The 23202-nt window shown below is 35.8% G+C and overlaps 1 protein-coding gene across 11 annotated transcripts in view; it reads right to left on the minus strand.

Moving 5' to 3' along the window:
• DMD (dystrophin) overlaps positions 1–23202 on the minus strand; it is a 1138094-nt gene that overhangs the window by 919621 nt on the left and 195271 nt on the right. For all 11 annotated transcript variants that reach the window (XM_075097793.1, XM_075097785.1, XM_075097765.1 and 8 more), the window contains exons 3-5: positions 4305–4397; positions 3336–3413; positions 289–381 (exon numbers count right to left, since the gene is read on the minus strand). In XM_075097793.1, the coding sequence (XP_074953894.1) occupies positions 289–381; positions 3336–3413; positions 4305–4397 (264 nt within the window). The remainder of the gene's footprint in view (positions 1–288; positions 382–3335; positions 3414–4304; positions 4398–23202) is intronic.

The raw sequence follows: 23202 nt of genomic DNA on the forward strand, positions 1-23202 counted from the left end.
TTTGCCTATCCATTTTTCTTGCAATAACTGTATTATATATTGTCTTGCAACATCTGACTGTGAAATTAGAGTGAAAAAAGCTGCTGCTAATGCTATAAAACCTATTTTATCTTCTTAAGATTCTTAATATCCTAGATAATATATAAATGAACTGCCATAAAACTTGCTGATTTAGGACATTGTTTGCAATGTCTATGTTTACTCTGTAGGCTGGGGCTGGATAATAATGGAAAAAAAGATCAGTAGGATAAAGGTCCTTCATGGAAACTAAGCAGCTGTGCCACTCACCTGCCAGTGAAGGATTATATTCCAGATCAAACCAAGGGTCAGCTTATGATTTCCATCCACAATGTCTGAGCTCCCAATATTTACCAAATCAACCTATTAAAGAGACAACAACAAAAAATATTTGTATAAGATTAGTAGCAAGCATAAGAAGTTGGTGTTATTTTCACACATTTGGTGTTAAACTTTCTTTGTGGTGAGGGAGAGGGAGGGGTGGGCTAGGGTAAGTTTCTCATTTGGTTTCCGTTGTTTAGTAAACATCCAACTCACGTTTTATGAATGGCACAATTAATGTGCTGGCAAAAAAGCAAGCAGTGATCTAGAGTTTCAATTATTCCAGTTATAGCATGTTGTGAAAACATACAGTTAAAAATAATAGTTAATAATAACTCAAAAATCTTTTATATTGAGCTTCTTTGATTACAAATCACAAAACTGATGGGTGACGCAGAAAAACTCTTGTATTATGCTCCATACTACCTTACATAATAAACTTTACTGAAAGCTACACACACATCTAGACACTGTAAGAGCCCACAAACCCAAGACATTGTTTTACATATTTAGATTAAAATAGAACTTATTTTGCCTTAATTAAATTCTACAATGTATAAGGCAAGGCAGAGAAACCAACGATTGTGATCTTTTGCACATTACTTTGTCCGGTAATGTTGTTTTCCATAATTATATTATGTATTTGCAACTTCATAATGCATCAGCACTTACCACCCTGCAATATTCTTTCCTCCACATGTGAAATGATCCTTTGCCCTCCCCCACATTTTAAGCTATCTAAATAAGGAAGCCAAATTCAGGGATGTGAGTGCAAGATAACACAAGCTAAGACCTGCACTTCTGGATGGAAACTATGACTCTAAAATTTGTATCCTCGCTGTTTCATATATGCAGTTTTTCACAATCAGATCTGGTACTTATATGGCAAAGTACCCCATTCCTTCAAAAATTTCAGTCTGCATATCCTGATTGTACTTCTGAAGCTATTTGAAGTTACGTCTGTAGAACGACAAAAGGCTTTGCACACAATCCTCTATTTTTTTTTTTATTTCAATGCATCCATGTGTAGGTCAATTTTACTAATCGCATACAAAGTAGATATTTTGTCAAGAACTCTAAGAACTCTTTTCTTTAAAAATTCATTTTGTACTAAAAGCATATGAGACTGGCAATTCATTCTTACCAACAGTGTTTTGGAACTTTTCCCAAGTGGAACTTAGACTTTATATTCTAAATTTCAAATGGGGTCCACGTAGCAAGTGACCCACACAGAGCTTATTGGGGTGTCACCTACATGTTCTACACGCCAAATCCTCCATTTGTTTTTGGAAATGGAAGCCTGAATAGACAGAGCCTACATCTGTTTTACTGAAACAGAGAAACACTTTCAGTTTGCCTCAGTGTTGCCTGAGGCTATGTTGGGGCCACACCCACACCAACACTATCACTTTCCATAGAAAAATAAATAAATCTGTAAAATGGATTGACTGGAAGCAGCAGCATTTTTCAATCTGTTACCACCCAGATGACTGCAGGACCTCAGAGCAAGGATGGCACCTACCAGCAGAAAAATCTAGATCAGTCACAGGCTTTAAATAGCTTTAGTACCATTGTTTTTGCATTCCTGAAGTCCCATAGAAATCACACTTGAGATGATTTTGAAGGTTGAGGAAACTATTTCAGAGGTGGATTTCTTTGCTTTATACTAATTTGATATAGTGTATATATATACACAATACTATTTTCATGTTGTGTATAGCTTATAAGGTTTTCATTACATGAGTATCATGGCCGCTGGATGACCACTTCACTTTCTAAAAGAATGTTTTTTCATCTATATTCTCCAGTTGGAATACTCTCTGTTTTCTTTCTATATTTGAAAGGGACTATTGTGTTCTGGAAACTGAATGAAAAGCACATTAATGGATTTAGCTGATATGTAGTGAATAAATACTTTCAAAAGCACTTAGTATGAAAATTTGCAACCACATTCCAGGTATGCAATCAAAACATTCTTGTATACTGTGAAATAATGCGTTGCTGATTTTTCTCAATGTCAAATATTGCAGATTTTGAAGAATAAAATGCTTTTTCTTGTATTTAGTGACATGAAATTCAATTTTTTAAAAAAAGAAAAATTAAGCCGGACGTCTTTATGCCAGTTTTATAAGGTCACTTTCATTTATGCACAAATCTTCAGACAGGTAAGCATTACCTTAGGTTCATAAAATCAATAACTTTATTCAGCAGCTGAACTCAAGCATGTCTAGTGACCTGCTGCAGCTATCAAGAAATCCAATATAATATGTGGCATAGGAGACATTAGCACTGTTCCATCACATCTTACTGTTAAGTTTAAGCAAATGTTATAGTTTATTTGAATTTATTCTTGAGGAGGAAATACGACATAATTAGTTGGCTACGGAAAATATCTACTAAAGTTATGGGTCCATTAGAGTGCTTGCATAAGGAAAATATCATGGGAATATTTACTCAAAAATGATGCACAGGATACTGGCTTGAAAAGTCAATCTTGACAAAGTAGAATGGAAAGTGGTCTTGATATGATCAATTTCCTTAATGTTATGCACTATGAGGAATAGACACCAGTGAAATTTTACCAAAAAGATTTCTTGTAGGAAAAGCCTTAGTTTTTCAGACTTCATAATCGTCAGAGCTTATAAGTAGACATTTTGACAGGTAGCACCTTCTAAACAGCTATGGATGACTTCTTATCATTAACCTTTTAAAATATATTTTAAACATCACCCATTACCATAAAACTGTGCATGTTGATCTGTCTTCAGATATCGTCCATTATAAATATATTATTCAAATATTTGCTGGCAGGGGATTTTAAACTCTTTGAAATACATTCCATGCTGGTGCTGAATGACAAAGTATCCAAGTTACATTACAAAAACTGCCTTGACCCCAGTAATTGTACACTATAGGCCAGAGTTTGATCCAACACTTACAAAGCATTAAATGTTCTGTCTGTAGGATGTTCTGACCCTGTCCAGCTGATTACTTACATTATTTCTCTGCAAAACCTGTAGTGCTTTGTTGACATTGTTCAGAGCATGAACTTTTGTGGAGCCCTTTTCTTTTGCCTACAGAGAAAATAAAACAAATTTGACTGCCCAAAATCAGAAACTAGAATACACTGCATTTAACTCAAATCTTATATTACAGCTTTAGTTTTCTACTTCATAAGTTTATGACAACAACATTGAAAATATTACCATACATTGTGTATATGCAACACCCCAATATGAAATAAAGAAAATTGTGAAACAAACTGGATCCACAGGTGGAAGGCATTTTGGTACCTTGACATTTTTTAGTAAATTAATCACTGAAATGTATATAAAATCAGATAATTCCAGATTTTTATTATGATTAGTCATCTTCTCCGTGGCACAATTTAGGAACATTACTATGACAACCAAACAGATAAGAATCAATTTGTTTAAGGTTCATTTACAAATATATTCTGTCTGGATTTTGATTCTAAAATGCCCAGCCTGCTTCACCACTCTTTTATGACAAAGTTTCAGAGAAAGATCCCAAGCTCACAAAGTCCAAGCAGGAACACAAGAGACGATATTCCAAAATATGTGTGACGTGTTGCTTTAGAACATCCAGATTAATAAGAGCAAGCTGTTCTCTCTTTTCAGACATGTACAACTCAAATACGCAGCATGTATGAAATTTATTAGCAAAACATTTTAATTCTACACATTAAATCACTTCCTTAATAATTGTATACAACAAAGCAGAATATTTTAATTTGAAATATATGCCAAGCAACGGGTTACTGTCAAATAGAGCTCTCAGACACAATGTTTCCTCAATTTCAAACGAAAGTAAAAAATATTCAGATCCCTAAAAACTAGTTTCCACAGGCCCTCATCAATGGTGGGAATTAATAAACACCACCTAATATAATTATCACAACATCAAGACTTCAACATACAGTAAATCTGTTAATTTACACATACAAGTTTTTGGCCTGTAAGGCATTCCAGGAGCTCCAGAAGTCTTTGTCCATCTCGAAAATCATTAAAAAGGTCTTCAATGTAACGTCTTCCAAACTGAAATGAAACAATGGCTTTAGTTAGTTCAAACACCCAAAAAAGGAAGACTCAAATTGCTGAAATAAGACCAGAAAGCTGTAAAACCCACTGCCTTGCAAAGTGGTGTATTCCACCTGTGTAAATACACTGTGCTAATTAAACAATAAAATGAAAGTTGTGATGCAAAGTAAAGGAGGAAAGTATCTTACAACTAAAATAATAGGATTCTTTCACATACATCTGTTTTTAAGAGGGTTCTTTTGCATAAGAGAGATTGGTGTCTACCTTATTTCAACTACTTTTCTATGGTAAGGATTGTACATCCTTTATTCCCGTTTAAAATTATACCGTTGATATAATTTGTGAAAAACTACTGCAGATGCAATAATTTATAATCTGTGCACATACCATTAATTCAAACAATTAAGCCAGAACTAAATACTAATGAAGATAGAACACAAACCAGACTTGGCAATTAAGGTGCAATTCAGGAGAAAAGTAGGAAAAATAATTTGCCAAATGAAAAAAAAATACAACGACGACAACAACAAAACACTTAGAAAGAGATATCAAGTTTAAGTGCCTAGTAGGTGCTCTTTCACATGGCAGAAACAAACTTGGAACTACTCAGAGAGAGGTAAGTCTCAGGCTTATTGTAGTGAGGATCTAAGAAAAATATCTATGGAATTGTACTGAATGAGGGCCTCATTGCCGTAGTGGTTAAAACAATCCACATCTTGTACATAGCATCAGCAAAAGATGAAAGGAAACATTTGGGATTTTCCCCCAAATAACAATGGTAAATGGTGATCTATTCTTTCTAAAATTCAAGACAAGTTTCTGATCTGATGCTTTGATTAATGGATTAAATTATTAAATTATTAAAATATAATTTTGTATAGTTTAGTCACTGAGCAATTTTTATGTGCACATATAAATTTTGACATTTTTGTATAAATAAGAGCTGTTGAGAAAGACAATAAGAAACAGTGATTATTTTGTGCAGTGTCACATAGATTCACATGTCCATGTTATATCTAATTTGAAGTTTCACAGATACTTTTATTGATTTGAGAGGAAGCATCTGTATTTTAATTTGCTAGAACTGACACCATGCTGACCTGCAGTGCAGATCTTCCACTTTTGCCAGAGAGCAAAGCAGAATTGGGAATCCATATTACACAGAAAACATTTGCTTTCCTGTCAGCAGCATTGTTCTGGTACTCACTGCAACGCTCATTAACACTAGCTGGGAATGGTATGAAAACCATATTTTGTCAGAAAGTATCAATTCCTTTGGAAGGTTTCTTAAACAGATGACATCATTAAGGACAGTTTCCAGTGCTAGACTCAGTTTTTCCTTGAGCAATAAATATTTATGTGTACAGCACAAGCTTTAGTGCCATTGGCTACTCTGGCATTACTCTCCCTCTTCCTTTCTCCCTGGCTGCTCTTCTGAGGCAAGAGCTCCTTTCAATCCCTTCATTTTTTCAGCAAGGTCTTGTTTCTGTTTCATGGAACAAACAAATCCAAAACATCAAAAATATTCTACAGCATTGGGAATCCTTGTTTTCTGGCCAGTTTTCACACCCGGCACAACCCATCACACCTAAGCTAATTTCTGGTTAACGTAGGTGCTGTCACTTGACTACCTAAAATATCTGAAAACAAATACTGAATATACTCACATATGATTTACTCACCCTGCTCAACCTCTGGAATTATCTGTCTAACTAATAATACTCAGCAACTCTATTTCCTGCCTTGCATTTAGTATGAGAAATGCTTTGACAAAATATTTTAAATTATGGTACGAACAACCATGTGCCATTATGCAAGTCAAGTCATACACAGTATTCCTGCAGCTGTCAATTACTTACTCTATACAGCACAGATTTAAAATTAAAACACATGACCAAATCAGAAGGACTTTATTTTCTTCCCTAATCTTGCAGAACAAAAGTCTTTTTTGCCGAGGGGAAGTACAAGACCTATGCACTTCTAAGGAAATGTTTTAACATTCTTTGGAAAGTTGAAGTGATCAATAGGCCCCTCTGTAACACTGTGAAAGAGTTGTGCCTATAATGTTACTGAATCACTCTGGAAATATAAGCACAATGACTTTTTCATAATGGAATATAATTATAGTGCTTTGTATCATAAGGGAAAAATAGAACCAGCCTTCATAACTGCCTGTGTGTCTGTTTTTCTTCCTTCTTGCAGCATTTAAGCTATTCATAAAGTTTAAGTTGAAAACCACCTAGGACAGCCAAAAATTCTGCTTGACAAATACTATGGGGTTTGGGGTATTTTTGGTAATAAAGGCGCACCATGGTAGCATCCCCAGTAGGATATATTAATTACAAATGTATTACAAGTAAACCTTAATACAAAAGTTACCATTGATTTTTTTAGGGTCTTGGAAGTATAGTTTCCATGAATCAGCACCTAAAAATACCTTAAGACACCCTATACTACTGCCACACATTTCATTCTTAACCTGAAGAATGTTGCAATTTTTCTGGCAATAAGGTAATTAAGTCTTCTTTCTCAAATAGATTGAATGTCTTCACTAGATCAACATTGCAGTAAGTCTTCAGAAACAAAGGATCAAAGATGCATCAAATAAATTCACTCTGTCATTGAAAAGTGTCTGTTAAGTTGTATGAAACTTTGAAAACAATGAAAAAACAAGAATGGCTAGTCAATGACTTGCCAAAACAAATGCTTACTCTGTGATTATAAGTTCTTGTTGAAAATAAACTTGTTTAAAACCTTTTTTTTTAGGTTGTGACCTATAGCCATTTCACCTACAGAGGACTGAAAATTTTCAGAAGAATCTCCTGTGCTGTTTGTATGCATGTTGATTTGTTACTCCCCCATATTACAAACTTATCCAAAACCAAACTTTAAAAAAATGCCCAAAGCATGCCAGATTGTTGGTTCATACTTAGTTTTCCTTCTTCAAAAACACAGTGATGGAAGAGATGGGGAAAATGAGAGAGTACAGGACAGAGGAAGGACTGCAGGTGCCCAATGTGAAGCACAAAGCGACTTTACATCAGTGTGGTACTAATCTCCCAAATGGTAGTTTGATTGGCAGCAGTACGAAACTAGAGATAATTGTATGATCTTAATCAATATATAAGCTACCTATAACATTAGTCAAGTAGATTGGCAAAGATCATTATCTCTCTTTTCCTTACTTGCTTATTTCAAGGAGACGAACAATTAATGGAGGGATTTGGGGGATTGGAAGCATGGATGAAAAAGACAGTGAGAAAAAGTATACAGAATTAAAAAAAAAAGAGGGAATAACTGTAAAAATGAAATTACAAAAAAAGAGGCAGAAATTGCTTTCTAGATGTAGGACTAACAAAAGAAAAAGCTAAGATAGGAATTTGTTAGAATCCTCATTACTAAAAAGACTCTAGGGATTTAAGTATACAGCAGTTTTATGTATTATTTAAACTTACTGTCTTTGTGTTAAATAAAGGTCAAAACACAGACAATTTTCTTGGTATAGCTGATATGGCTGTTGGCTGCAGCTGCTGATCTTTACATAAAATAGGGGGACCTGAAGGAGATGCACGGATTTTATTTTAAAAGAAAACCACCAAAAAAGTGATACAGAAGAGAAGAGAAGATTCTTATTTTATCATGGATTAAATCAAACCTCCAACTTAAATAAGAATTGAGGAAATGAATGCACAAATACATTTGTATGGCAAAAAAAACCCTACACTACCACGGTCAACTACAGAAACCAGAGCCTTAGAAATATGCGGTAATGTACAATTAACATCTCAGGAAAATATGGAAGCATGCAGTAGAGTCTTCCCCCGGTGTTATAAGGGAGTGAAGCATACTTAGTGTATTCCATGTACGAACTCATATGCATGTACATATATACATGCCTGTACGTATTCTAGAATGTTCTCAGTAGTAAGAACTGAAATAATATCTGAAGTGTATCAGTTATTTTCCAAACTCAGACAGTAAGTGAACCAATCTTGAGCCAAAGAACGTTCCCTAAAAAGACAAAAGCCTATAGAACGAAAAGACAAAATCAGGAAATAGATTGAAAATAAGTGTTGATAGATAAATGTAGTTGCAAATTTTTGGTGTGAATATATTTAGAAATCTTAAAACATCAAGATCCATCCTATTCATCTCATTACTGTCTACTTTCATTGTTATTCCTGTGTTGTTCTTTCCAAAGACTCTATATTAAACCTCATTCTCTCTTTGTAAATTTAACAAATAAGTTTTATCAAACAAGTAAATTATTTAATCAGCTCATTCATCAAACACATTATGGAAGAAATTAATACTGTGGGAAGTATTAGATGAAAAGACAGTATTCCATGAAAACCACTCTGTTCAGAGCTAAGTGCAAGCCAGTAATTGTGAAAGCGGTACAGAGAACACCAAATAATTGAAAAATGTCTTGTGCAGAGAAGGTACAAAGACATCTGTTCATGAACATTGCCTCTCCTATTGCCCAGTGCTCAAAAATTATGAGTCAAAGCTTCAAAAATTCTGATTAGCATAAAACTGTTAGAAGACATTATGTTTTAGAGTAAATTAGCATAGGCAAATCCTATACTAAGGGAAAACAGAACAAAGAGAAAGGAAATGGGAAGGGCAAGGAGTTTGGAAGGGAGGGGGAAGGAAGGGAGGGCAAGAAGATTAAGGACATGCCATAACTTAAATTTTCTCCCACAACCACAAAGGGTAGAAATGTACTTCTGTTTCCTGGGATTCATAAACACTCAAAATTTCAAGCAATGAGGCCGTAGTAACAGCTCCAGCAAAATACATAACAGAAGACTGTAACACAGCTACGGTTTGACGTTCTTTAATATGCATATGTTTTTTCTATTTTATAAAAATCCTAATTTTCAGAAAAATTACAAAGAGTAAAAAAAACTTGGTGAGGAAGAGATCTCAGACTTTTCATTTTCCTTTGCAGACAAGTATGCATTTAGATTATACTTTTCATTTGAGGGCAGGCTAGACTGTAAGAAGATTATTACATTAAGACAAGTTGAATGCTATTTCTTAAGCATTTTAGAGTATTATTGGCTTATTATTATCAGTTCATCTGGGAAATCTAACAGCCAAAACTATCAACAGATGGAGAGAGACAGAGAATGAAACAGAAGATAAAAGGCACTGTAAAGACAGACAACTCAAGGTTAGGCATGATACTAGACAGAGGATATAAGGTTATGTTAGCTGTAAATAGGAAAAAACAGCTTACAATAAAACTAGTGGACATAGAAGTCCTTCAGACTCTCAGAACAGGTAAATAACTGAGATCTTAGCTTGGGACAAGACCTGTGACTACAAGAGGTGCAGGAAACCCAGACCGCAGAGCCTGGAAGGGAGCTGTAGCGCAGTCCAGCTGTGCCCCCCGAGTGCAGGGCTGTGGAACAAAGAGCCAGAGGTGCCCTGCAGTTTGGCCAGGACCTCAGGCTGCTGATTGCTTACTAAAAAAATGAAAAGACAACATACAATCCAGAAAGGCAGGAGGACACAAGCCGTAAAGTGGTCACATATATTTTTCAAGTCATTGTCTCAAGTTCAGTTTGTAAATCTGTACATTTTTCTGAATAGGTGTCAGTAAGAAAGAAATAAAAACTTGGTTGGCCTACAGATGTTACCCTTAGTAATGCTTTAAAGAATCAGCCTCTTCTTGCAGTCAAAATATTTGACGCCTCACTCTGTGAAACAATAAAGAAAAGCCATTGACCTAATCTCTAAAGATCTTTTAAGTCAATTTTAATAAAAGAGGGGTTATTAATATTTGCTCTTGCTCTGCTAAATATATTAAAGGTTGAATTTCTCTCCCTAACATTCTGCTGGGAAGTTCCATGAAAGTCACTGACATTTTCTTTCATTGATGCTGGATTACTACTACAGCAGCAAAAGATATTGTCCCAGTCATGAGGGAAGAAAGATGCACTAGACATAGTTTAATTAGGCCATTGCTTTACTGGCTAATGGGAAGCACTGAGCAATAACTTGAGCCGCACAAGCCATTGTTCCTCTCTTCCTCCTTTTTTCCTGTTAGGACATGGAGGCATCCTTTCTGTTGCAGGTGAAACTCTACGCCAGCCGGTTGGAAGTCAAACTGTCAGAGCTCTACCCTACTGTCAGAGCTCCAATCTGTTTCCCAGCCTTTGTGGTAGACACCTTTTTTTTTTGCAGCTTAACTTCAACTTTCAAGGAATTACACAGAGGAGTAACTGATGAAAGCCAGTATTTTAATAATTACTACCACTGACCAACTGAGAGGAGGTCTAAAGATGCCACGCTCTTCTCATAGGCAACGAACCAAGTATTACTGTACATTTTAACAAGGCAGCTGTCACAATGCCTGCAGCAGGCCCAGAACACCCAACTCTACCTTTAATGAGGGAACTAGGGGCAGGTATTACAAATTGTCTGAAGGCTGTTCATGTTTGTGGGACAGGACAAATACTCCCAGAGTATGAGCCCGTTTCATGTCCAGACCCTGATGTTCAGGTAATGACACCAGACCCTCCTGGCCCTTCTGTTCAGTTCTCGTAAAAGAATATTTTCCCCTCAGCACAAGGAGTTACTCTACTTTTCTATTGTCATTACAGAGGATAGTCACACACCCCTAAGTCTCTGAAGAATACCTTGTTACTTCCATTTTAAAGCAAATCAGAAAATCTCACTACAGGGGCCGTACATATCTAGAACAGAAATACAGACGTATCAACAGACAAATCTCAGAAATTGGTCTCTAAATTTAATATAAATCAAAGAATAAGCAAATAGTAACTCATACCTCATCTTTGGTTTACCCTTCTCTAGCACTTAACCAAGAAGAGAGAGGTGCAGAAAGTTCTGACATCAAAGAGGTAGGAGAGCTAATTGACAGGTGAAGAGCAGTTTCATCATAGTCTCCAATTATTGTATAGGCTCCACAGATAATCTATATTATCTCCTCAGTACACTGTATTGTAAATTCTGAAGCGAGTACATTAGGCCTTCCGAGACCATATATGCAAAAATGCTTTCTTTGTAGAGTCTTCTAATTTACCTTTCCTTGGTTAAATTCTACTGTAAAATTAATTATGTGATAATTAAAATATTGGAAGTTTCATCATGCATAACAGAACTTCCTAAAGTTATGCTGAAATGCTCCCCATCCTTGGGACCACTGAAATTCATGAAATTAAATTATTTTCTCTGTTCTGAAAGCAAATTAATTAGACACATGGTGTTTTAAAAGTCAAAGCCAAAATAATTATTATCTATCTAATTTTCATATAAAATTTCTTTATGAGGTTTATTCAATACAACTTGAATTCACTTTAATTAGACAGTCTGTCTTATCTGTTAATGCCATTTGAAAATAAGATTTTGAAATGAGTCACATCACTAACCAGATTATTTTTTCCAGTTTCCGTGTGTTATATTTTAAATAAGAATTAAACTAGATTAAGAGCAGATATTAATTGTAATAGCATGATAGCATTAAAAAACTGAAGATCTGTTTGGAACAACGAAATAAAACCTACTGATTCTGTCTCCAATTAAAGCAGGAAAAATGTAATTATACCAACAGTAGTTTTTTAATAGCACTACAATATATAATATTTTAAAAAGATATATAATCCATAATGTCACCTGCTAAAATGAAAAGATATAATTTCAATAACTTTAATATAATTTTTCAAAAGGTTAACAATTCCCATAGAAGAAAATATCTTATAAACAATTGATATTGCTCACTGCGTGCAGACCATAAACATGTAAATCAAAGCATGAACAACATTTTACACAAAATTTGATGGGCCAGTTCTAAACTGACAGGGATGATGTAGGAACCCCTGGATACCCACACCTGAATGTGGCAGGTTTTAATGTAGTCAGATATCTGTTAACAAAGAAATAAAAAAAAAAACCTTATTTTTTTCAAATATGGTATATTTATTTTATATATAAGCATGTATATCCCCTTTAAAATCTGAAACATGTCATATTATTGCCTCTCTGACAGGATCAATGGAAAAATACTTTTTTAATGACAGGTTACCTCTATTACAATTCCAGCACAGCTTTATCTGAGATACAAATCAGGTGAAAAAATAACCGAAGCAGCTGACAGATGATGGTAACAAAGATTTGAGAATTGTTCTGCCCTTCAAGTGTACCGTGAAAGCTACACTGACCATCCAGATAATTCACAGTCCTGTTACTTAGGATTTAAAGTGTTCTGTGATAGATTATCAGTTCTACTACCAACCTGAGCCAGAATTTGACCTAGTAACATAACCATTCAACACGTCACCTGCTCATTACAAAATACTTCTCTTTTAACTAGCAAACACCCCCCCCAAAAAAACAAAACAAAAGCCACAAAGTTTCTATTTGGTAAGCAGTGGATGTACAATGCTGTCATCTACTGCTTTTCTTTCATGCATATAATTATGCAAACTAAGAACTAATTTTATTTCTAGTGTTATCTCAAATGTAACTTTCAATAAAAGATGGAATGTTAATTATATTTACATATTCCAGAATACTTGTATTTTCTTATTTTATAGTGGGTAGGTATTTTTGAGTTTACAGAGGGTAGAGTTATATAACAGCATTTTTAAACAGTGGGAGCTGCAAAGATGAAAATGCAGGATTTTTGAAAGGAAGAGACAGCCCACTTTCCAGTGAAGAAGCACAAACTGTATCTAGCAGATGCCAAATGCAAAAATTTTGGCTAAAATTCCTATTCAAGGGAGCGTCGGTTCCATGGCAGATTGTTTACACAAACATTTGTTATTCAAGTAATATATTTGTCCATGTGGTTATACTGCATGTTCTGCATTTCCTCACATACAGAGATGTCCTTTCTGAGCGAGTTTGGATTCTCCGTCTATTGAAGGACAGGCTTTATCAGCACATTTTTCACCAGTTTAGAGCTTAAATCCTGGCTGCAGAGAAAATCTGAGGTGTAAAAATGATAAGCCAAATTTCAAACATTTTACATTGGAAACCCTTCAGGTACATCATCTCATCTTTGAGAATAAACAAGACAAACCTCTACTACTGTCTTTACTTGTAACAGACAAATAGTCAAGCTTCTCAATAGGTGCGATTGTAATTAAACAAGACAAAACAACAGAAATTTTTGTCAATAATAAAACAAAACCTTCCTAATTATGAAGTGTTGCTATTACTTGTATTATGAATCCCATATAAACAAGAGACTTAATCTAGATCAGTTCTTCACTGACCAAGATGTGAAAGAAGCAAATGTGATACATAATTTGGACAGAAGCTTTCTAGAATGAAACTCAGTTTACCTCTACCCAATGGCTCACAATCGTGGCAGCTCCATTTCTGTGTTTGCAAAGTGGTGGCACTGCACACTGCAACAATTTTTACTTCCCTTGGGAAGTCAGCTTCCCTGAAATACTGAAGAATGGGCTAGGTTGTGATAAGCCACCAAGGAGGACGGATATTCTCAGTCCACAGTGAAGTTAGTTCTCCCCTTTGGGCCACAAACCATCAGTTAAATGCCCAGCTGAATTACCTGAGAACCAGCTGTGTCAGCATTGACCACATGGTGAATTCTGACCATTAAAGCTAATGTTCTTACTTCTGCAGCCTAAACTGTCACTTCTTACGGCTTCAAACACCTTGCTGATGTAAGGAAAATGTCCACAGTTATCAGGATCAACACAACAATTTGACATGTGTCAGAGAAAGTACCCTAACTTGGACAACTGGGTAGACCTGAGGCATCATAGGAAGTCATCCTGTTTGCTCGATTTGACTTTGTCTATGAAGGAAGAGCGAAAGGCTCTGGCATTTCTTGTCATGCTTCTACTCTCACTAACGCTTTTCTTTTTTTCTGTTTTTTTGGGGGGGTTTAATAAACATTTTTTCATTAGGAAATACTGGACCACTATTTTAATTCTAACAAAAAAAAACCCCAAAAATAATAAACTGAAGGAATGCTGAAAGGGAAAAGGGATATCATACAGAAAAGAAATAAGTAATGAAATTATGTATTCAGCCTTCACCAGTGAGAAGTCATCCTCAAGAACAAACACATTATGGTAACCAAAGCAAAAACAAACTCTTAGTGCATCTGAGGTAGCACTGGTTTCAAACATATTTTTTCAAACATATTTTCATTGACTCAACTGAACCTTTAGTACTGACATACAAGTGGATGACTCATCCTCCTTTCTAAAGGGTTACAAAGATTTTGTCAAACTCATTGCATTTCCTGGCATATGCCCATAGTCACTCCTTGTCCTCTTGCTACATGGAATAGTTAAATCAAGTATATATTTGCTTTCAATATCGCCATTTAAAGCTGTAGCAATGGTAAAATCCATGCAACCATAGCTGAGCTGGCTGGTGATCATTTTCACTTGGTGAAAAGGAAAGGTCAGCATTTATTTATTCAGAATGGAGGTTACCCCATTAACTTAAGTGCAAGAGGGACTATGCCTGTACTTGCTGTCCTATGTCAAAGCCCAGCTGAGCAGGAGGATTTACTACATACATATTACAACCAAGAACTCTTCCAGGAGTTCCTCTACATTCACTGTACTTATTCCCAACAAGCTTGTTTGCAGTAAGTGGGATATTAATTTAAATGACACGCTTAAAAGAGCAAGTATACCTGCACTGCTTGAGCTCAGGTAGGAGTTTAAAATGGGTTCTTCCATTTTCTTCTCATCTGGAGAGGTCAAGCATAATTTTCAGGAGACTGAAAATCTGCCTATAGAAACTACACAGCTAACAAAAAGGATACAATACAATCCTTTTATATATATATATATATATGTTTTCCAATACAGTCCATTGTTTGCCTTTAAAATTCTACACATGATATATAGTTCATGATATAAATGAGAGGAGTTAATTTTTATTTAAAAAACTCCCGACGATTTCCACTTGAACTACTACTAAAAATTAGTAACCTGCTGTAGAGGCCAGCATCTATATGTAAAATTTCAAGACATTCAGAAGGAAATCCTAGAAAGAAAAAGTAGCATGAGGAGAGTATTTGAAAGGGAACAGCAGAACATATAAGACACAGTGTAACAGCAGAAAATGAGGGCATTCAAAGGCAACTTCTATTTCTTTTGACAAATTCAAATGTATGTGTATGGCAGCCTGCTAGTCTGTCAAAAACAGGCTCCACAGGACAAGCTGTGAGTGTGGCACCACTGTTATACGAGGCTGCGGTACCCCTGCCCTCTGTGATTGCCATTCCCTTACTGAAGGGCAGAGTATTCTCCTCCTCCTCATTTCACAACTGTTCTACTTTTCACCCCACATCAGTGATGAGGTCGATTTTTAGATTTTATGAATTGCCAGAAAAGCATGTTATAGTTGGATTTCATCTACTTGATGATATATGCCCATGACTCTACACAGTTTAAAACCTCCATTTGTATTTCCCCCTATTGGCACAAATACTCTGATCTGGTATGCTCAAGAGGTGGGGAAGAAGAAAAAAAGAAAAAAAAAAGTTTTATTTCTTTCTTCTGTCTATATATATATCTCTCTATATATTTTTCTCTTTTGGAGAGCTCTACTGTAAAAATTTATGCAGGTAACATATGTAATATACAGGTTTCTTACACTGTAAAGAAATCAAGTTTTCAATTTTTCCTTCTCTGAGTATCTCTCTCTCTATATTTTTCTCTTTTGGAGAGCTCTACTGTAAAAATTTATGCAGGTAACATATGTAATATACAGGTTTCTTACACTGCAAAGAAAGCAAGTTTTCCATTTTTCCTTCTCTGAGTCCACAGCTCATCAAACAACACATGTTTCTTCATATGGCAAATAATGAAACGATAACTGCTCACAATACTAGAAGACATTTTGACCAGATGCTGTATTGATATTTTTATAAATACTACAGTTCTGCCCATTGTTTTCTGCAAAAACATTTAACATATTTGTTATGTTTAACATAGTAGTTTGCTGTGTTTTGGGTACCAGCAGGTAGCATGCATATGTACCTCAAATCACCACAATGAATGATGGTAACTTAGTGAAAAAGACTGGTATCTGCTGCTTTTGTAATGTCTGGCAATAAATGACCCAGTTTCCGAAGGAATTTATGTACCATCTTGCATTTGTGAATCTGTATCCCTGTTTATAATTAATAAAAATAACAATATGAGCTGAATCTCTCTTTAAATCCAATCGTTAAAAATTGACTTTAGTGAAGTGAATAAGAAAGAAATAACAAAAGACTTTGGTTTGCATTTTAGTTGCATTTTTTGTGTTAAGTAATCTCTTCAGAAATCTGTGCATTTTTAAAATGGATTATACCACATATTGTGCCCATCATTTAACTACTTTAAAACTATATATATTTTGTACCGATAATGCAGGGTTTAACACTAATCTCAATTGTTCACTTGGCACTCTTATAAAAATTATACAGTGAAGACAGTAACATCCAGCCTGAAACTATACAGAGGAAACAGATGACCAGCAACTAGTCTACAAATACATAACAGCAGCCTGAATAAACCAGCATCCAAGAGGTACCACCCATCTGAACAAGCTAAAACAGATTGGTTCTCACATATGAAAAGAGGAAATAATCCTTTGGACCATGGAAAACCATATATACACACCAGATATATGCAATGGACTTGGGGAAGATGATTTTGGTTTCCTGACTCTAAGGGCTGTTGAGGCCAGCCAGCTCAGTCTCAGAGACTAAAATCTGCAGCTGCCAGGGCTAACAATGATGTTGAAATACAAAACGCAGAGTATAATATACCTAAGGCTTGACCAACACAGTTGATCAGTGCTTGATTCTTAGTTATTAACCTATTGATTGCCTAGCAGTTGAGAACAAATAAATGCTTTCTGAAATTTTGAAATTTGCCTGGTGCCTTGGACCCCAGAATACTCTTATAGGTGTCCACAAATCTAACAATAATTGCAATGCATTAGTGTCATGGATTTCCCAATGAACAGGAATAACCAGTAACAGCTGAAGAAAGTCAAGAAGGCAAAAGTAACAACATTCTATTGGAGTTCCACATATGCGCTGCAGATCTTACCAACTTCTGAAATTAGCATCAATTTCTGAAACTGAGAAAAGAGTATTCCCACATACCCCCTGAATGCATAAATCAAGAGAACGTAAAAGACATCAGATAATTCTACTTTGTCCTTTCAACAGTTCAGTTCAACAATTTACTGAAAGAAAAGGAATCTGTGCTTTGACATGAAGGGGTCTTAGAATAAAAAATTCTGGGCAACATCACCAACTGCAGACGGCACTACCCTGCCACTGCAATATGGCTGTACAACCAGCATTGGTACCAACGTTTTGAGTCATGGAAGTCCCCAAACCTTAATTGCCCTGGCTACAGGAAGATGCCCCTCTGTACTGTGGGCACCCTCTTTGGCTTGCCTGGGTTGGCTTGCCAACGGTTGGACCTGAAGAGCCTGCAGGGCCACACAGAGTTTCTGCTAGGATTAATGCAAGAGGGGACATTATGTCTGACTCAGCACAGTCTTCACGGAATTACTGGACCTTCAGGAAGTAGCTATGCAAATGTCAGCACAATATACAGACCGTGTACAGACATGATGTATGCAATATTGAGAGAAAGCAGGTTACACAATGCATGGGTTTATACAGTTAATGAAGTTTAACCTCAGCTGCTGCTATGCATATTAATCAGATATTCAGTCTCCAATCCACATAAGCACTAATTAGAAAGTGTTATTTACTGTAGAGTGTCGGCTTGCTTGGACAACTGCCTGACATTAATTCTTCTTTGAATGCTGGAATTTAAACCAAAAAATGTAAAAAATGTATGAGTAATGCTGATTTTGTTTTGTGTCATACAGTGTTAAATGAATGAGGACTATAATGAGCCTTTATTCAGTGATACTTACAAAATAAACAACTATTTTGTTGGAGTTCATTACTGGTTCCCAAATTTGCTGTTACCCTCAAAGCTAGGAAATTTGTCATAAAAGTTAAAGGAAATTTAGCTGTTTTACTCCTACTAAATGATTTAAGCCCCAAAGAATGATAGATATTGTGATCTGGGGACAAATGTCATGTTCAGATTTTCATTTTTCCTGGAATGTAAACAATTTCTGTGCAGATTCTGAAGTATTTACAACTGTTTTAATAATTTTGTTAAGCATGTGTTTCTTCCACTTTAAAGCTTTTCTATATGGGCCATTTTAATAGAGCTAGGTAGCCGTAGGACAAGGGGTAATGGTTTTAAACTGAAAGAGGGTAAATTCAGACTACATATAAGGAAGAAAGTTTTTACACTGAGAGTGATGAAACACTGGCACAGGTTTCCCAGAGAGGTGGTAGATGCCCCATCCCTGGAAACATTAAAGGTCAGGCTGGACGGGGCTCTGAGCAACCTGATCTAGTTGAAGATGTCCCTGCTCACTGCAGGGGGGTTGGACTAAATGACCTTTAAAGGTCCCTTCCAACCCAAACCATTCTATGATTCTATGGTTCTATACCACTGGAACAACCTGAACGCAAGTCTCACCCTAGAGGGAGTTCTGCTACAAGAGTCCATGATGAAACCTTCAGCATGCTACGCAATCTGAAAATAGTTTGAAATCCCACAAATGTGCTTTTGTTATCCTACTAAATTGATAAATGGGAGACATGGGGACAAAGCTTACTCAGTCTCAAACATCATCACTTCACTGAACTTTCATGTGCTGTAGTTCTAATAAAGTTTGTGAATAGAAATATTTAAAATAGACTTAATACTTTTATATAAATAAAAAATACTTAATATTTTTTGGTTCTACTCAAAACAATATAAATGTATGTAACAAGAAATCAGAATTAATTTCTAAAATGCATAAAAATAATCTTAAGTGCAGTAATTAAGAGAAAAATGATGATCTAAAGAATGTTTCAGCAGAAACATTACTGATTCCTGTTTTAAAATTGTGTTTATGTGCTTTTAATTAGCTCAAATGAATGCACAATAAATTGAAAAGATATCAGTAAAGTATGCTTTTTAAAATTTAAGAGGTGTTTTGACTAATAGCTTGCTATTCACTCAATCAGCTACTCTCTATCCTACGTTTCTTGATTTGCTGAGATTTGAGAAGAACTGTGTCTTGAGATCTCCAGTAAAAGGTAACCGATTTTGAGTTGACTGCAAATAATTTAAAACATGTACATTTAAATGCATGGGAAGCAAACATTTTGCAATAATCCACCTTATGTTAATTAAGTCCTGCCGAAAAGGACTATAACCTTCCTGATCAAAGCTCACGATTTGCAAGATGGAATGGTCAGTATGAATTGTCTTGGCTAAAAAATAACGATGGGTATACTTCTACCTAGATGGCTATAGGAGTATATAGTGCTCCAAACTCTTAGAGTATTTTTGTCTACACAGCTAAGTATAATCTCAAGACCTTTTTAATATCCATGTGGCTTCCCATCAAAGCAGAAAGCGTGGTAAGACTCATTTCACTGAAAGCGGAAAGCGGATAACAGCACTGTAAAAGAACAGAATTACTGTTCTGTACCACATCATGTAAATCTCATGCCGTAGGTTAAGATAGTAACTGTTTTTAAAGTAGAGTCTTGGGGACTAAGGGACATGTCAGGAATGTAAAGAAAGGTCAGATGCAGCTTCTGCAAAAATGCATCCATAAGATCCTGAGAAAAGTGATCAGGATGAATAAAATAACTATAGTGCTGGTCTTGAGGAACACAAATTTAGTCTCGTTGGGGGATTCCTGGTGATATTCAAGGCTCAAGTGCACAAGGCACTAAGCAACCTGATCTAATCTGACCCTGTACTGAGCTCCAGAGAACCCTAGCATCCGCAACTATTCCATGATTCTATGATCTTGCTCCTTTTTTGACAGAATTATTTTAAGTCAGTGCTGCATGTTGCATACAAAATAAATCAGGTTCCTAACTCTCACTTGGTGGGAACACATTTCTTGGAGCAAGACAGTTAATAAATTATGCTGCAAAGAAGTTTTTAAATGAAGTTTTTAAAGTACCAGTTTCACCTGAATAGTTGTTACAAGCCTGGATCTTGGGGCTGGAATATGTCAGATTTATTATTATAGAAGTAAGCCAAAGGTCTTCCTATGTGCTAAATGTCAGTCTAAAACCAACCTTCATAATTTTACATGGGTAAATAATTGATATAGCCATACTCAAGTAAATCAGCAGAAGAAAACAATTATTCTATGGCTGTTCTCAAATAGGTAATTAATAAAGTGGGGCTAAGAAGGGGAAATAAAAATGACTAAGAACTCTTAAGACCATCCTAAATGTAGAAAGATCCATACAAGACCCTCTGGTTTCACATTCTGTGTAAGAACTATTCCAACAAACTCAAAATACAAATCCCATTTAGTATCAGGATTAGTTTTAAAACATTTTTAGAATTATCCCTCCACTATGTGTAGTGTTAGTCTGCCTCCAAGCTACAAGCCAGTGAATTAAATTAATGAATAATTAAAACAGATTTCTATTTTGTCATAAATCAAATCACTCTTTTGTGGGCAGACCACACTTTGCACCAAATTACCTCTAATGACAGCCAGAATGCCCCACACAAAGAAAGGCAGCTGGCAGGGACAGATGCACCTATTACTCTGCCAGATCATGGATTTCAAAGTGAGATATAAAGACTGAACCAGCGGAACAAGGAGCTGGTCGGTCACCCTCCTACAAAAGAAGAAGTAAGTAGTTCAGGGCTGCAGTATTTTTAAAAGCTCTGTTCAGTCATAAGACCTGTCATGCATGAACAGTGTTTAATTGCACATTGCAGCATCCACTAAAAGAAGCTGGGGAGGCCTGGAATGAAGCTAGCAGGTGGTAGCTGCAGCACAAGCAGAAGGATGCATTTCTTCACCTAGTAGTTAGCAAAGTTGTGGAACCCTTTGCCAACAGAAGGCTGCAGATGCTAAAGCTGACCTGAATTTAGGGACTTACTAAGTAAGTTCACAGATAAAGGTGATTAAGCCCCAAAAGCCATTGGTGGATTGGAAAGTCCTTGAACTGCAACTGTTGGAGACTGTAAGGTTACGGGAAAAAAACAAGTCAAGGCGTGTTTGCTCTACTGATATATTTTTCCTTAATCTTCTGCTTTTAGACACTGCTGGAGACAGGATACTCAGCTCAATGACCTTTGTTTTAACCATAGGGCTTTTCTATATTTGTAAAGGACCTTTCTATATTTGTAAACTAAATGTGCAGCTCTCCATCGTTTTTTAGCTATGGGGCCTGACCTGGTTTTGACATGACATACCTTACTTCCATGTCCTTCAAATTGCCCTCTAGGACTTCCTAATTGGGACCATATGTAGTTTATTCAATTCATGTATTCCAGGACCCCAGAAAAATCCATCCTGAATACTGCATTCACTTTGATAAACATCTACCCTGTCAGAACTTCTACCATTATTACATTATTCTCTAAATTATCAACAGCTTGTCCAAGTTAAAGAAGTTAAAAAAAAATCTTATTATGAGGTTTTTAAACATCAGTAGTTTTCAAACAGGCAACCAATTGAAAGTAAAGTCACTTCTAAATCTTGAGTAACATACCATACTAACTAATTTTAACATTCTGCGGTTATTTTGCCTAATGGAGCCAAAATTTCTAAATGCATGTGATTTCAGAACACAGTCCTTTTTAAAAAAAAGATAAAAATCATAAGCTTAGCTTACTAAATATGAAACTGTGTAACAAGAAAACGACATCTTGGAATCTAAGTATTCCCAGATCTGTAATGCTAAACTCTCAGAAATTATATATATGTACATTTACATAATCATTTGAAAATTGTTTACTGTCCAGTAAGTTACTGTGCCAACCTCCTTCTTGACAGCAGGATCTTAAAATTTGAGGTATTAATTAGCTGAAAATTATAAACAGAGAAAAACCTGAGTTGCCTATGCAATCTCTCCCATCCTGAAATTGCCTCAAATATGGTATCGGAATATCTGTTCTATTCAGTAATCATTCACAGAGAATGAGGCTATGAAAGAGGTTTGTTTCATTCACTGTATGAGTTCTAACAAATTAGTATTACCTATTATGAGGCTTTGAAGACTATAATTATAAATTCCAACTGATTGTGCCAATGCCTCTTGAAGACAAACTTCCTCACAGCTACTAATTGGCAATATCAAAGTGCTTCTGAAGAAAGCAAACTCACCACTTTCACACAAAAGGACTCTTATCCTCAAGAAACCACCTACATATCACAGCGTTCATCAATCAGTGGAAAAGAAACATTTAGCCTGCCAGCATTTTAATTTGTGTAAGTAAGACCCCACCAACATGCAAAGCCAAACCATAAAAAATGGAAGAAAAGAAGGAACCAAAGACTGTTTTAACTGTTTGAAAAATACTACAACTAAGGAAGATCTTTTAGGAGCAGCATGATACCTTTCTGACAGATCGATCCACTAGCTCTGTAAGGAGAGTTTACTTACGGGTATGGCGCTACAACTTTATATTATAGGTGTTTAAGCAGCCTTTATTAGTATTAGCATTCTGCTAGTATTCCTCTGGCATCTAAAGACTTCAGTCAAACACTACAACCCTATTTTATTATGCTCAGAACATGTGCACAAAAAGTAATGATCACTGTCCTGAAGAGCCCAAAATCTAATTTCAAATAATGTGCCAGTTTGCCTCTGGCTTGCTTGCTTTGATGAAACTGTATGTTCCTGAAGGCCAAGTTTTTGCTTTATGTTTCTGTCAGCACTGAGAACTCTTTGCAGCTAAGAGGCATACTATGATGGTGGTGA

Source organism: Phalacrocorax aristotelis, chromosome 1, assembly GCF_949628215.1.
Source record: "Phalacrocorax aristotelis chromosome 1, bGulAri2.1, whole genome shotgun sequence".
In the NCBI taxonomy this organism is placed as follows: Eukaryota; Metazoa; Chordata; class Aves; order Suliformes; family Phalacrocoracidae; genus Phalacrocorax; species Phalacrocorax aristotelis.